This window comes from Grus americana, chromosome Z (genome assembly GCF_028858705.1).
Source record: "Grus americana isolate bGruAme1 chromosome Z, bGruAme1.mat, whole genome shotgun sequence".
Taxonomy (NCBI): domain Eukaryota; kingdom Metazoa; phylum Chordata; class Aves; order Gruiformes; family Gruidae; genus Grus; species Grus americana.
Window position 1 is genome coordinate 44,800,848 of NC_072891.1, and position 12,917 is coordinate 44,813,764.

Consider the following 12,917-nt stretch of genomic DNA (forward strand, 5'->3'; position numbering starts at 1 on the left):
AAAAAACAGCACACCCATGTAGGTATGAAAAGGATACAGCTCACAATCATAGAATGGTTTGGGTTGGAAGGGACCTCAAAGATCATCTAGTTCCAACCCCCCTGCCATGGGCAGGGACACCCTCCACTAGACCAGGTTGCCCAAAGCCCCATCCTGCCTGGCCTTGAACACTCTCAGGGATGGGGCATCCACAGCTTCTCTGGGCAACCTGTTCCAGTGCCTCACCACCCTCACAGTGAAGAATTTCTTCCTCACATCTAATCTAAATCTACCCGCCTTCAGCTTAAACCCATTACCCCTTGTCCTGTCACTCCATGCCCTTGTAAACAGTCCCTCTCCAGCTTTCCTGTAGGCCCCTTTCAGGTACTGGAAGGCTGCAATAGGATCTCCCCGGAGCCTTCTCTTCTCCAGGCTGAGCAACCCCAACTCTCTCAGCCTGTCCTCATAGGAGAGGTGCTCCAGCCCTCTGATCAGCTTCATGGCCCTCCTCTGGACTCGCTCCAACAGGTCCATGCCTTTTTTTGTACTGGGGACCCACTCCAGGTGGGGTCTCATGAGAGCAGAGTAGACGGGCAGAATCACCTTCCTTGACCTGCTGGTCACGCTGCTTTCAGTGCAGCCCAGGCCATGGTTGGCTTTCTGGGCTGTGAGCCGACATTGCTGGGTCATGTTGAGCTTCTCATCAACTAACACCCCCAAGTCCTTCTCTGCAGCGCTACTCTCAATCCTTTCATCCCCCAGCCTGTATTGATACAAGGGGGTTGTCCTGACCCAGGTGCAGGACCTTGTACTCGGCCTTGTTGAAATAATGACTGTTGACTGTTTTTTTAAACAGATCTGGATTCAGCAACAGCAAGACATTTTTGCATGAGCTCATTTTCAGTTTTGACTTGGTAAAACTTTGACCATTTGCATCCTAAAGCATTTGGATCTTGACAGTCATTAAATGAAGTCTTCTCAATTGAGAAATTCTGTGAAAGGAAGAATTCAAACAAAGAAATGGAAGAGTAAATTTTATTGATGATGAAAAACTAATTGCATTACACAGTTTCAGCTCTGCTGGAATACTAGTTTTCTAATTTTTCTGTAGCAGAAAGTGCAACAAATCAATTATTCAGACTTGAAACAAACTAGTAATTGTTAATTTCTCTTCAAAAACTGCATAGTTGAGCAGTTGTGCAACAAATACATAAATTTCTGCAAAACCCTGAAGAAAGATTTGATGGTATTTTTTTTTTTCTTTGAATCTGGTGGCAGAGGAGATCACCTGCACTGGTCAGATTCTGAGTGCCTTTTCCCTTTTTTCCCACTCTGTAAGAAAGGATTAAAACAAATGTTTAGTTAATATACTAGACATGACACTTTATATCTGCAGTTATTTTGTGTATTAAAGTTATATAAATTAACAAGAAAAAACTCAGGAGTTAAGTTGCATACTTTTGTTACATTATACAACTATTATGGGACACAAACTTGTCTTAACATGAAATATTGCTGTATAAATTAACACAGTCAAGACATTTATACATAACTGAGATGTTAACAGCTAGTGATAAAAACCACACTCGCTTATTGCCTTTTGCTTTTAGTTTGTTTGTTTGTTTTTAATCCACAGATTTGGTTACTTTTTTTTTTTTTGAAAGGCATCCTTGTGTTTCAAAGCAGTATTCCATGAAAAAAATGGGTCTCATTAATCAAAGACAATGCCACAAAAAGTAGTAAAAAATGAAGGGTTGTCCTAGTCAGCCTGTAATATTACAGGAGAGAATAATAAAAGCAGAAACAACAATCCCTGCAAGGCAGACAAAACAGCTTTCCTAAAACAAAACACACCAAAAAAAAGTAGTTAAAAAAAGTAAAAACCCAACTGACCAAAAAAAACCCCAAACAACAAACCAACCCTCAGGGTGATGAATTCAGCAAGAAATATAGCAAGATGTGAAAAGATAAAAACATTAGACTGGTGTGCAGCAGTGGAAAGACAGCCACAGAATAAGTGATTTTGCATTAATTACTAAGCATATAACAAAGACCACTTTTTGTAAATTTTTACTGTTACTCTTTTAATACTGTTTATTACAATTAACCACAAGATAAATTTATCTTATTCAAAAATTTATATTTACAGAGAAAAATACTTAACATGAGCAAAGGCATGGATGGGAGGGGAAAACAGAAAGATTGAAGTTGTATGTCAGAACAGTGATGTGAATGACTGAATTTGACAAGATTTACTGTAGTTTCAATTAGTAGTATGAGCGCTCAGCTTGTCTGTAAGGGACTTGAATAAGCATTTATATTTGTCAACTACTGCCAGACAATTTTAAGAAGGAACTTTATCACTTGCAGTAGAGTGACAAGGGAAAAAAGACAACACAAAAAGACAAGAGATTACATACAGAACCCCATGTAATGCTAGCCAAACAATTTAATGTAATCAGAAAAGATCTATTGCTTCAGAAAGAGTAATTATGGCTTAATAAGCCAGTTTTCACAAAATTACAGTATTTCAATACAAACAATGTGTTGCAACTTGAAATACGATAGCTTGCCAAAGACTACACAGCTACCTTAGAAGTTTCCATTATATATTACAGGCTCTCCTTGTAACCTGCAAAAGGTCACAGTCAAAACAAACAAAAACCCCACCAAAACAACAGCCAAAAAACCCAAATGTGACAAGTCACATACAAGTACTAATCCTTATCCACAAAAACTGTCACACTTCAGAAGTCAGAATGTTAAGCAGCATACTATTTATGCAAAAGTTAACTGAAATTCACTAGCATGAGTTGCATTAGCAGCCAAGTTGAACAAAACAGCATTTGCAGAGTCAGCAAGACACCAATCTTATCACTCATATTTCGACACAACTTGTTGTGAATCTCCTACAAAGATGTGACCAGAGATAGAACTAAGATACAGAACCAAAGAAACAATGTGGCAAAAAAAGCCATGAAGTCTCCAGTTAGTCCAGTTACACACAGACAGTGAAACCGACCTGTTACTTGAAGTACCTTTATTGACAACTGCAGGAAGTTTGAAAGTACAAAACAGGTGGTAGACTTCAACTTGGAAAAAATGTGCTGTAGTTTTGCTACTGTTTGGGTTTTTTTGATCCTACAATATGAACCACTAATTTTTTTTTAACTGAAAAAATTAGAGCTAATAGATCAGTTCAGAGCACGTTACCTCATGATAGTCTCAGCTACATCAAGAATGGGTAAACTTACAAACACAAAAAATAAGTACCTGGTATTTTGTTAATTCTGCCTGCAGCAGTTTCACTTTGGATCTTTCTTGCTCTAATGCAGCATGAAGTACAGTTACCTAAAAACATACATAATATGAGTTTATAAGATATCCTTCCTGTCTGTGACTTTATCAAGTCAATGTTGTTCTCCATTACTACGGTGTTGGACAAACAGGTAATGCATGCTGAGTTCAAGAGTGACTAGCACTATCATTGTGGATGAACTGAAAGTACAAGTAAAACATTATTTAATGACTTATTTCCCAAGCGAAATCTACTGGTTTACCTGTATAATGATACACAAAAGCTATAAAGTTACCAACTCTTCTGACTTTTGGACTCTGCATTAGTTTATTCCATAAAACACTTAACTGATGTAGTATTATGCAACACAGATAAGCTTATTACATCACCTTCAAAAAATAGTACTGTGTTATATGCAAGACATTTGGACAAGTGAAGGGCTTAGAACTAATAGTCGCTGTGGACCAGAAAACAGCGTAAGAGTGTTGCACAACCTCTACTACCGTGACTGGACAACTGACGTGTCTTAAGTAATTTGTAGCTCACTTGTCTTCATCAACTTGATACCAGAAATCAAAAAACCCCAAACAAAACAAAACAATACAATACAAAGAAACCCCCACAACCAAAAACCACACAGGAAAGAAGCATCTTCTGAAGCACCTTTCTGAGCTTCCTGGTTTCAGTTACCAGAGAATGATATTCCTAAGGTGCTGTTCAGGGCAAAATCATTTCAGGCATGCTGAGGTCTGCTGTCTTTCCAGCAACAGTTCTCAGTGAGTCACAGTGGACATTTACATAATACACATCCTCTGACACACATAGTGCAGGGCTAAGGGTGAAATGTAACATTTTTTGCTTCAAACAAGTTTGTGTTTCAACTTCCTCCCTCCCCCACCTCTATCACTGCCTTTAAATAAATAGCATCTTTGAAATAACCATGAAATTTTACATTTAGAAATCCTTCCTTACCTGTACGGTCAATTCATTTTTGATAATTTGAGATTCATCAACCTGTAGGAGTATTTCTGCTTTGTCTTTCACTACAGAAGAGAAACATACAGCATGAGGATCTTTCTAGATTTACAGGTCTTCATCTGCAATAGCGCTGTGACCTCACTTTATTTCATTATTTTGTCACCTCTAAATAATGCCCTCTTCACTAAAAGAACAGTAGATGTTGTAAATCAAAACCAACCATTAGCTACCGATGCCATTAGTCGTACCTTAAAAAGTTCTGGAGATTAAACCTCAACCTTGCATCACTTACCCACACTTACCCCATAAGGAGCATGGATTTTAGAGATACCCATTGTGAACAAACTCCATCATAAAAACAAATATTGGCAATGGATCAAGGTTTTGGGATTGTAAGTTTCACATACGAGCTCAGTCATAGCTATAGAAACTTCTATTTACTCAAATATGGAGATGTTTAAACTAACTAGTGTCTGTGAAATATCTGTGGATAACTTAAAATTCTCAATATGAAGAAATGAAGTTTTTTCAAGGCTCAATTCTGTCATGAACTTTCTTATCCCCAAAATACAGAATATTCAGTCTGTAGAAAAACACAAAATTGCTCATTTTATAGTATGTTACTATTTCACAAAGAAAAAAACCTTCAAAACTTCACCTCCTTCCTCTCAAGATGAAAATATTTCATCTTGGCTCAGACACTGACCTGAAGTAATAAAGTTCCAAGTTAAAATTTGCAATGATCAATGACATTATGAACATCTGAACGAGTTTAGACATAGTTTTTGTAAACATACTTTAAGGAAAGAAGTTGAGCTCTTTTTTAGCTGAAAAATTAGCCTCAAGAAGAAACTACATTCAAGAGCTAAATTAAGAAATTGAAAAGCAAAGGCAATTTTGTAACAAAATTAGTGTGGCTAGCATCACAGACTCAAACAAATTCATCAATATTAGAAATATTAAAGGATAACTATGCATAACAAATATAAAGATACTAGGATATTTACATATATATGAGTATATATTTCTTCCCAAACTTTGACAACAAACCCTGAATCATAAATACTCTGAACAGTGTTCTAACAGAAGAAAATTACCACACAGTTGCATATATAATCCCATGGTTTAGCTATCCCTACTCATTGTGGGGCAAAAGACTTGCTTTGATGTAGAATGATGTTTCCAACAGCTCAAAGCACAGCTTGCAAAGATGCAAGAATTGAACAGTTTCCTCAGGTGTGTCTAAAAAGATGTTTTGATGGAAATCAGTCTAGAACATGTAGCTATCACTAGCAAAAGAAAGTCTAACTCAACGAACCATTGTACCTAAAATGTAGCTGAACAGTTGGTATTTTCAAAGAATGATCTCAACACTCAACTGATTTCATTATATAATAATAGAGATGCAGTACTGCGCAGTCCACCAAATTCTGTAGTTCACTGGGGTCACTGCCAATTAATAGTTTCTTAGTTCTTTATAGCTGTCACTGAGTCAAGTTATTCTTAAAAATGCTGCTTTGAAAGTTCCTTCCATGTTTTAAAAACATTTAAGTTTCCTGATAAAACTCTTAACTTACTTTCACCTTCTTGCATCATCTTCAGAAGCTGTGCATTTCTTGCTTTTACTTCTTTATACTTTGCCTGTATTAAAGAGATTGAATTATTACATGTATACGTGTTCTATAAACTAAGCATGACTTAGAGTTTAAAATATTGACTTCTGCAGAGAATCTAATACAATCACAGAATCATAGAATCATTTAGGTTGGAAAAGACTTTTAAGATCATCTGTGCCTTAATTAAACCACAGCCAGGGTAAGGAATACATAACAGGAGAAGTGGATTAATAGCTGAGAGTCAAGAAAAAAAGGCAAACACAAGGTTTAGAGCAAGTTAAAGTAAGAAAGTTATGTCCATGCATTGATAGTGCAGGAACCACCATTAGGGTCAGCCTGAACTATATAGGCCTGTTACATCAAGGGCTTTGTGGTTTCTCCCCTGAAAAATTACAATTATAATGCACTTTCTAGATACCAAGATGATACAAATAGTTTGCCGTATTACTTGACAAGTAGGACAAGACCCCACTACTCTACAGGTTATTTTATTCAGCAGTTATTGTTATTGTGTTAGTTTCTTTCCTTTTCAACTCTTTACTCAAGAACCTATTTTTGCTGGTTTTTTCCAATCTATCTGATATCACCACACTTTCTTCATAAGTCAGCCTTTTCGTTAATTGGCCACCAATGTCAGTTCTAGCCATGTATCTTAACTGTAAACTTATTTTTCCTGTCACAAGTCTCTTCATACAGTTTGCTCTTGTAGGCTCTTGAAAAAAAGTTTCATTTCAGGCATACTTTTTCCGTAATAAAGAAGCTACTGTTTTCCACTGAGTATCACACCAGTCCTTGAGGATAATTAACTCACATTTAAGCCAGACCTTTCATGGCCACCTAAACTGTATTAAGGTCTTTGGACAAGTTCATAAAATTAAACAGCAGTATCATCATCCATCACTTCACCAGTATCCTTATGCATCGTGTTTATTCTGTCACATGTGATCAAGTGCTGATAGTGGTAAATATGAATGGGTTTATACTTTAAACGCATGGGGATTCCAACTTCAGTGAAAACAGCTGTTAACAAAGGTCATGTCTTTATTATTACAAGTAAAAGTACTTCTTCGAAGCATCAGAAAACTCGCCATCTGTCAACCTGCTCAGTCTACCTTAAGGTATGCATAAAAATAGTAATAATTTAAAATAATTCTATGCTGCTTTACTGTATTTTATTACAATGCCAGTTGCTCATGCAAATTTTGCCCTTTTTGCTCTAGTTACTATCCAGACAATACTAACATGGCCTGACAACAAGGAGACACAAATGTTTTCCCTAGCTACTCCGTTATATAGCAATACCACGTAATTATTAACAAGCAAATATTTTTTTTTTTCCTGGTGTGTTTTAGCATATGGTGAATTTGATTTCCAATTTCACTTGTATGTAATAGGAAAACATATAACAAAATACAGGACTCCATTCTTGCTACACTGCAGCTTTAAAGGAACTTCTCTTAAAGAAATCAATGAATATTTTGTCAGGTTTAACCACTTCAAACATTGGACTGAATCTACAAAAAATCCCCAAAATATGTAGCTCTTAAGTGCAAGAAAAGCTGAGTAGAATTTAAAAAATAAGTAAGTTGGAAAAGACCAAGAATGTCTAACTTCCTGCTAAAAGCAGAGCTAACTTCCAAGGCAGATCAGATCACTCAAGATCTTGCCTAGTCTTAGATTACATTTTTATTTGATCACAAAAATAGCAATACTAGAAAACAAGTAGTGACTGATATGTCAGATATGAAGTTTATTTCTGGATGCTTTGATTTGATTATTTTTAGATGCTTAACTTACTTACCAAGAAAGTACCACTTTGGTACTGAGGGAGTAATTTGCTCTGTAAATATGTAACCTGGGGCCACTCTACAGCATCTCTACGAATTGTTCACATTTTAATAAATACTTTGTTTCAAATGTATAATTATGTAAAATTTTGTCTATTTGAAGGTATTATCAGCTACATACCTCCCACTGAGTTATTATATTCTTCAGTCGCTCAATTTCTGCATCTTTCTTTTCAAGGTCGAGCTTTAGTCGTTCTGTTTTTCCATCTTTCAAAACACTCTCCTATAAGCAAGAAAATATCACTTCTTAATAACTTAGTCATGTGAATTTGATTCTTGGGAAAGGCAACTTACTTGTTTATTAAAGATGAGAATTTTTGATCAGAACTAAAGAGGTATATGTGAATAGATACCAAAAGGATAAGAAATGTAGTAATACTGGCATTTTCTGTGGAGCAAAAATTATTTCAATCACAAATGTTTTGTGTTAAAAAAATTAAGTCATTTAAATACCTCTTCAGATAGATAAAAATATTACAGTGTTGTGAGTTTTTTAATTCTTTAAGATTATCATGCTTTTGATTTTTGCTTTCTTCTACTCAGGTGCTCCTTTCTGGTCACTGAACAAGCTTCATTGGGCAAACTTCTTCACTTCAGAATGATTGCTGTTTTACATGCCTGGTTGTGTTCATGAGATGTGCAGTTATCTGCTTCACTGTAATCAGTGAGCTGGACTCTCCTTTTTTCTCTCTCCAGTATTCGGTGAACATCATCTTCAAGCCTGTTGAAAAATCCTCCATCACGCAACGAAGACTGGGAAGAGTTCAGTTCCTGTCAAAAATAAGTACTATAACATATCTTCCTTTGCACGTAAGTTAACACTGAGCTAGAAATCAATAAGCTTAAAAAACAGGTTAAGCCACGGAAAAGCATTACATCTAGATACTGTTTAATGTTGTACATCCTGAGAATACTGTAACTTCCACCTAGAGAATATGATACCAAGTGAAGAGCTTAGAAATTAATTAACAGTTATCATTTAGTTGATGATGAAATTAAACAAAAGCATGAAGTTGGAATTTAATAATTTTGCACTATGACTACATTAATTTATGTTTTGTTTCACTGTTAACTATTCTTCCTTCTAAGAGTTTTAGTATTTGTGGACTGAACCACAACATAGTAGCATCACAGTACTTTCCTACCTAATTTGCTTTTTTTTTCTGTACAATTTGTATTTTTTAACATGCTTTTAAATCTGCAAGTTGCATCAAAGAGTATCTGAAAACTAAAGAAGCAAGAGGTAGTTCTAAGAAAGCCAATACTACGTTCTCAAGATATAAGAACTGCAGACATACATCCGTATTAAATCTGCATCTGTAAAAATTTTCCAAATGGAAATCAGTCAGTTTCAGAATGTATAATAGATTGTTCCTACATAAAGTGCCAAAATAATTACCTCCTAAACATAAGAGTTTTTGTTGTTGAGGTTTTTTTGGGGTTGGGGTTTTTTTTATTATTAAACTAGTTTGAATAAGACTTACCTCATGTTTTTTAGCAAGGTTATCTGAAAAGAATAGAAAAAAATTACATCAGTAAGTTACTCAAATCTTATACAGCTGGCCATTGAAACAAGCCATTTTGAAAAGTTTTGCAGGGGGAACCCAGCTATTGGAGTACTTCAACATTAACTCTCCTCTCAAAGTCACAATAAAAGAAGTCATTACTAAAGCATTAGAAGTCGAGATAATAAATGATCTATTACATCAATCCCTGTATTTGCACCTTCTCCCAGGTATTTCAGACTATTTAACCAAAAGCAGCATCCCATATTCGTTTGCTTCAGTTAAAGTGGAAGGCAATGTCTTTGGTACAAACACTTAAGGAATTTGCTGGTTTGTTTCTTCTTACATCTATTTAGGCTTTTATAGCACGTATCTCACTGTATACCTGAATGCCTTCCATGCCTTCCAGATTGCTGTGCTTTCAATCTTTTTCCTTTATGCATGTTATTTAGAAATAACATGCTTAATAAATATTGTAGATTTAGATAAAAAACATCCTTAGAAGAAAAACCTTAGAAAACAAATTACTTTCTTCCTTTTCTAGCATCTGCCTTGATTTCTTCATTAATATTCAGAACCTCTGCTCTATAGACACAGATGAAGGAATTTTAAACATACAAATAATGCATATAATGAGTAATATATATAAGTTATTTCAATATTTACTCATCTTATTAGAAGTCAGTATCATGAAGACAAGCAAACAATTACTTGCTATTACCCAGGAAACAGAGACACTCTCTGAGGAGAGCAAACTTAGTAAAACAAAAAAACCCCACTTTGTTTTTTTTTAAAAAAAAGTCACATTAAGAGTGTTTGAGTCCACCACCCACCCCAGGGATACTACATGAAATTATGTTTTCCTTAACTTCTTCTTTTGTTCCTGCTAATCTAACTAGCCCATTATTATTTAATGAACACTTAGCTTTTCGACTCGGTAGGACACACTAACTGCAACTCATTTAGTGTTTGTTTAAACACAGTATTAATGAACAGAGACAGAAGGGCATTTTGCTGTTAGCACACACACTATGAAAATTCCAGGTAGAACAGCTCATATGGTATGATAAGGCATACCTATATTACTGTCTGACTGAAAGTCTTTCAGAGACACAGTGAGAGGTTTGTCTTTTCCTTGCTGGTTCTTTTTCTCTTTCTTATTCACAGACTTTGACTGAGATGAAGTATTTTCAACGTTTTCATATTCCTAGAAGAATAAAGTCCCACTGGTATAATTTTCTTCAATACCCAAATGTTTTTCCCTGAAGCTTTATATAGGAAAAAAAATAATGATAATGTACTAAAGGAGATTTTAGCCTTACAAGCAATTTGCAGGCTTCAGACTGGTTTAAAGAATGCACAAAATATCAGCAATTAGGCATCAATTCTCTTCTCTGAAGTAGAGCATTGCTCTTCACTAACAGTAAATGAAGTATCAGCCCAATACTTCCGTAATCAGCTACATCAAATTTTATCCAGAAACTCATAAACTGAGAATATACTGTAGTCAAATTCAGGAAAGCAGAGTGCTACACAATGCAGGTTAGTACTTTCTTTAAGAAAAAACAAAAAAAGAAGAGATCTACTGTAGCTTCTTTTTATTCTCAAAATATGCTTAGTCATTCAAGTAGAAGTCAGAGAGCTATTAGTGTGCAGCAATGCTCTACCAATTGACCTTACTCCTATTGAAATCAGCCTGGTACATGATAGCCATTTGAAGCAGAGCCCCACCTCCCCACACATCTACATTAACATTAGAAATAATTTTAAATATTGATTAAATATTTTAATTAAGATTTAAAATAATCTTAAATGTTACATAATCTTAAGAAAAAACCTGTTATCTAGAAAGCAAAGATGGAAATGCAGTGTTTTTCTTTCCATAGAAACAAGATTTGTTCAGTGTACTGTAGATTTTGAATATCTAGTATATGTTCTAAATTATTCAGAGGTAATTCTCAAAAAGTCTGCAAGTGATGCTACGCCATTATGCCTAAAGATTGTCTTCACTTTAAAAAAGAACTTTTAGTATGTCAGTTAAAAATTTATCCTTGGTTTTCAAAAACTATGGTACTCTCCCCCTCAAAAAATAGTGTTATACAGAGATATTTGCACAATAGCACACGTGCAATTTTTATTTCTTTATGATGCATAATTATATTTAAATTTACATATCTTCATAACATTTCATTGGCTCCTGATTTATTGCAAAAAAAAGAAGCAACTTCTGTTTGAAAGAAAAATTTCATCTAAGCATACTTTTTCAGAACAATTCTTTAGTGTTCCTTAAGAACCACTCAGAAAAAAGCATCCTGGCCAGCTAAGAAAAAGTATAGAGCTTATTAGAACTAAAATATTTACACTCAAAACAGTGAAAAGATGTTAGCAAAAAAATGCCAATGATTCAACCATAACTAACACTTTAAGGCCTAAGGAGAAGTCAGTGCTTTGATTCTCTCATTCTTCAAATGTGCTGGATTTTTTCTGAGGAAGGTCAGGATCTCTTGTACTCTTAAAAAATTTCAGTGCTTTTATATGCCAGAAAACTGAAAAAATAAAACTAATTTTCCACCTTCACAGGCCAATTAAAAAAAACAAAAACAAACACCCAATACTATTATATATGGTTTCTTTCAAATCCAGTATTTCTCTGAACTCTTAGGCATCTGAACAGTGTAAGCAAACAATTTACATGAAGCAAATGGTACTTTTAGGAGGGTTTTTTGCTTTTTAAACTTCAAGGGTCAAACTTTTACAGCTTTTACATTAGGATGAATCCTGCAAATACCTTTTTGTGCTCTTCGTATTCCAATTTGCTTAGCAGCAATGCTTTTTCAAGATCAGCTTCAAACATTTCAGATGTCAGCTGAAGAAACAAAATTAACATATATCATGTGATTAGGTTGTTAAAAAAACCACACAAAACCACTAAGGCCACACTAAAATTTCAGTTTCAATACACTTATCACTGCAATTGCCAAAAAGCTGTTTCACTCATGTGACATATGACATTATTAACAGCTAGTATACCTTTTTGTACCGTAAGTAATAAAATACCTTGTTTCAGGAAACTTTGTGATGGATATAAGCTTACAATAAGTTGTGCACATCTTTATGTAATACAGTTATCACCTTGATGATTTGTTTACATGAGATTTCTTTTTTCTTTATTTTTAGGCTGAAACATGAAAACCAGAGAATGTTAAAGATTGAAAATGGTAACTGCAGACCACCAGAAAGTCTAAGTGCTCATCCATTGTGTAGAAAAGATAGGTGAAGTGCACTTTATTTTTTTTCTTAAAAGGAGAGCAGAACTGAGAAAGCCTGAATTATTTCAAGATGTTTTCTCTTCCTTGTCTCAGAAAAGGAAGTATGTGAGTCTTCTTGGGAGATGCAAAGAACATGTTAAGCTTTCTAGGTGTGAGCTATTAAGAAAAAGAACTAGGAACAACACAACAGGAATGAAGGATGGGGTATCTCTTTTTTTCTTGTGTTATAGGAAAAATAGGAAAGTGCAGTAAAGTCCAGCTCCGGCATAAAAGGCTGAAGGATTGAATTGAGAAGACCAATACCAGCAACAGTTCAATGGAGCTAAAATAAGACATTTACCTAGAGAATATATATGCTATATTCAAGGTAGATAGTGGATAATCCAAATGTGTAACAGCTAATAACCTATGTTACTGTTTACAGC

General features: G+C 34.9%; 1 protein-coding gene across 7 annotated transcripts in view; it reads right to left on the reverse strand.

Annotated features, from left to right (window-relative positions):
• Positions 1 to 1,000: 1,000 nt before the first annotated feature.
• The window catches only part of GKAP1 (G kinase anchoring protein 1), a 28,027-nt gene continuing 16,110 nt past the window's right edge, over positions 1,001 to 12,917 (reverse strand). For all 7 annotated transcript variants that reach the window (XM_054810477.1, XM_054810476.1, XM_054810478.1 and 4 more), the window contains 9 exons: positions 12,012 to 12,089; positions 10,301 to 10,430; positions 9,203 to 9,225; positions 8,337 to 8,489; positions 7,840 to 7,941; positions 5,833 to 5,896; positions 4,250 to 4,320; positions 3,253 to 3,330; positions 1,001 to 1,311 (listed from right to left, as the gene is read on the reverse strand). In XM_054810477.1, coding sequence (XP_054666452.1) covers positions 1,264 to 1,311; positions 3,253 to 3,330; positions 4,250 to 4,320; positions 5,833 to 5,896; positions 7,840 to 7,941; positions 8,337 to 8,489; positions 9,203 to 9,225; positions 10,301 to 10,430; positions 12,012 to 12,089 — 747 coding nt within the window. In that variant the 3' untranslated portion in view covers positions 1,001 to 1,263. The remainder of the gene's footprint in view (positions 1,312 to 3,252; positions 3,331 to 4,249; positions 4,321 to 5,832; positions 5,897 to 7,839; positions 7,942 to 8,336; positions 8,490 to 9,202; positions 9,226 to 10,300; positions 10,431 to 12,011; positions 12,090 to 12,917) is intronic.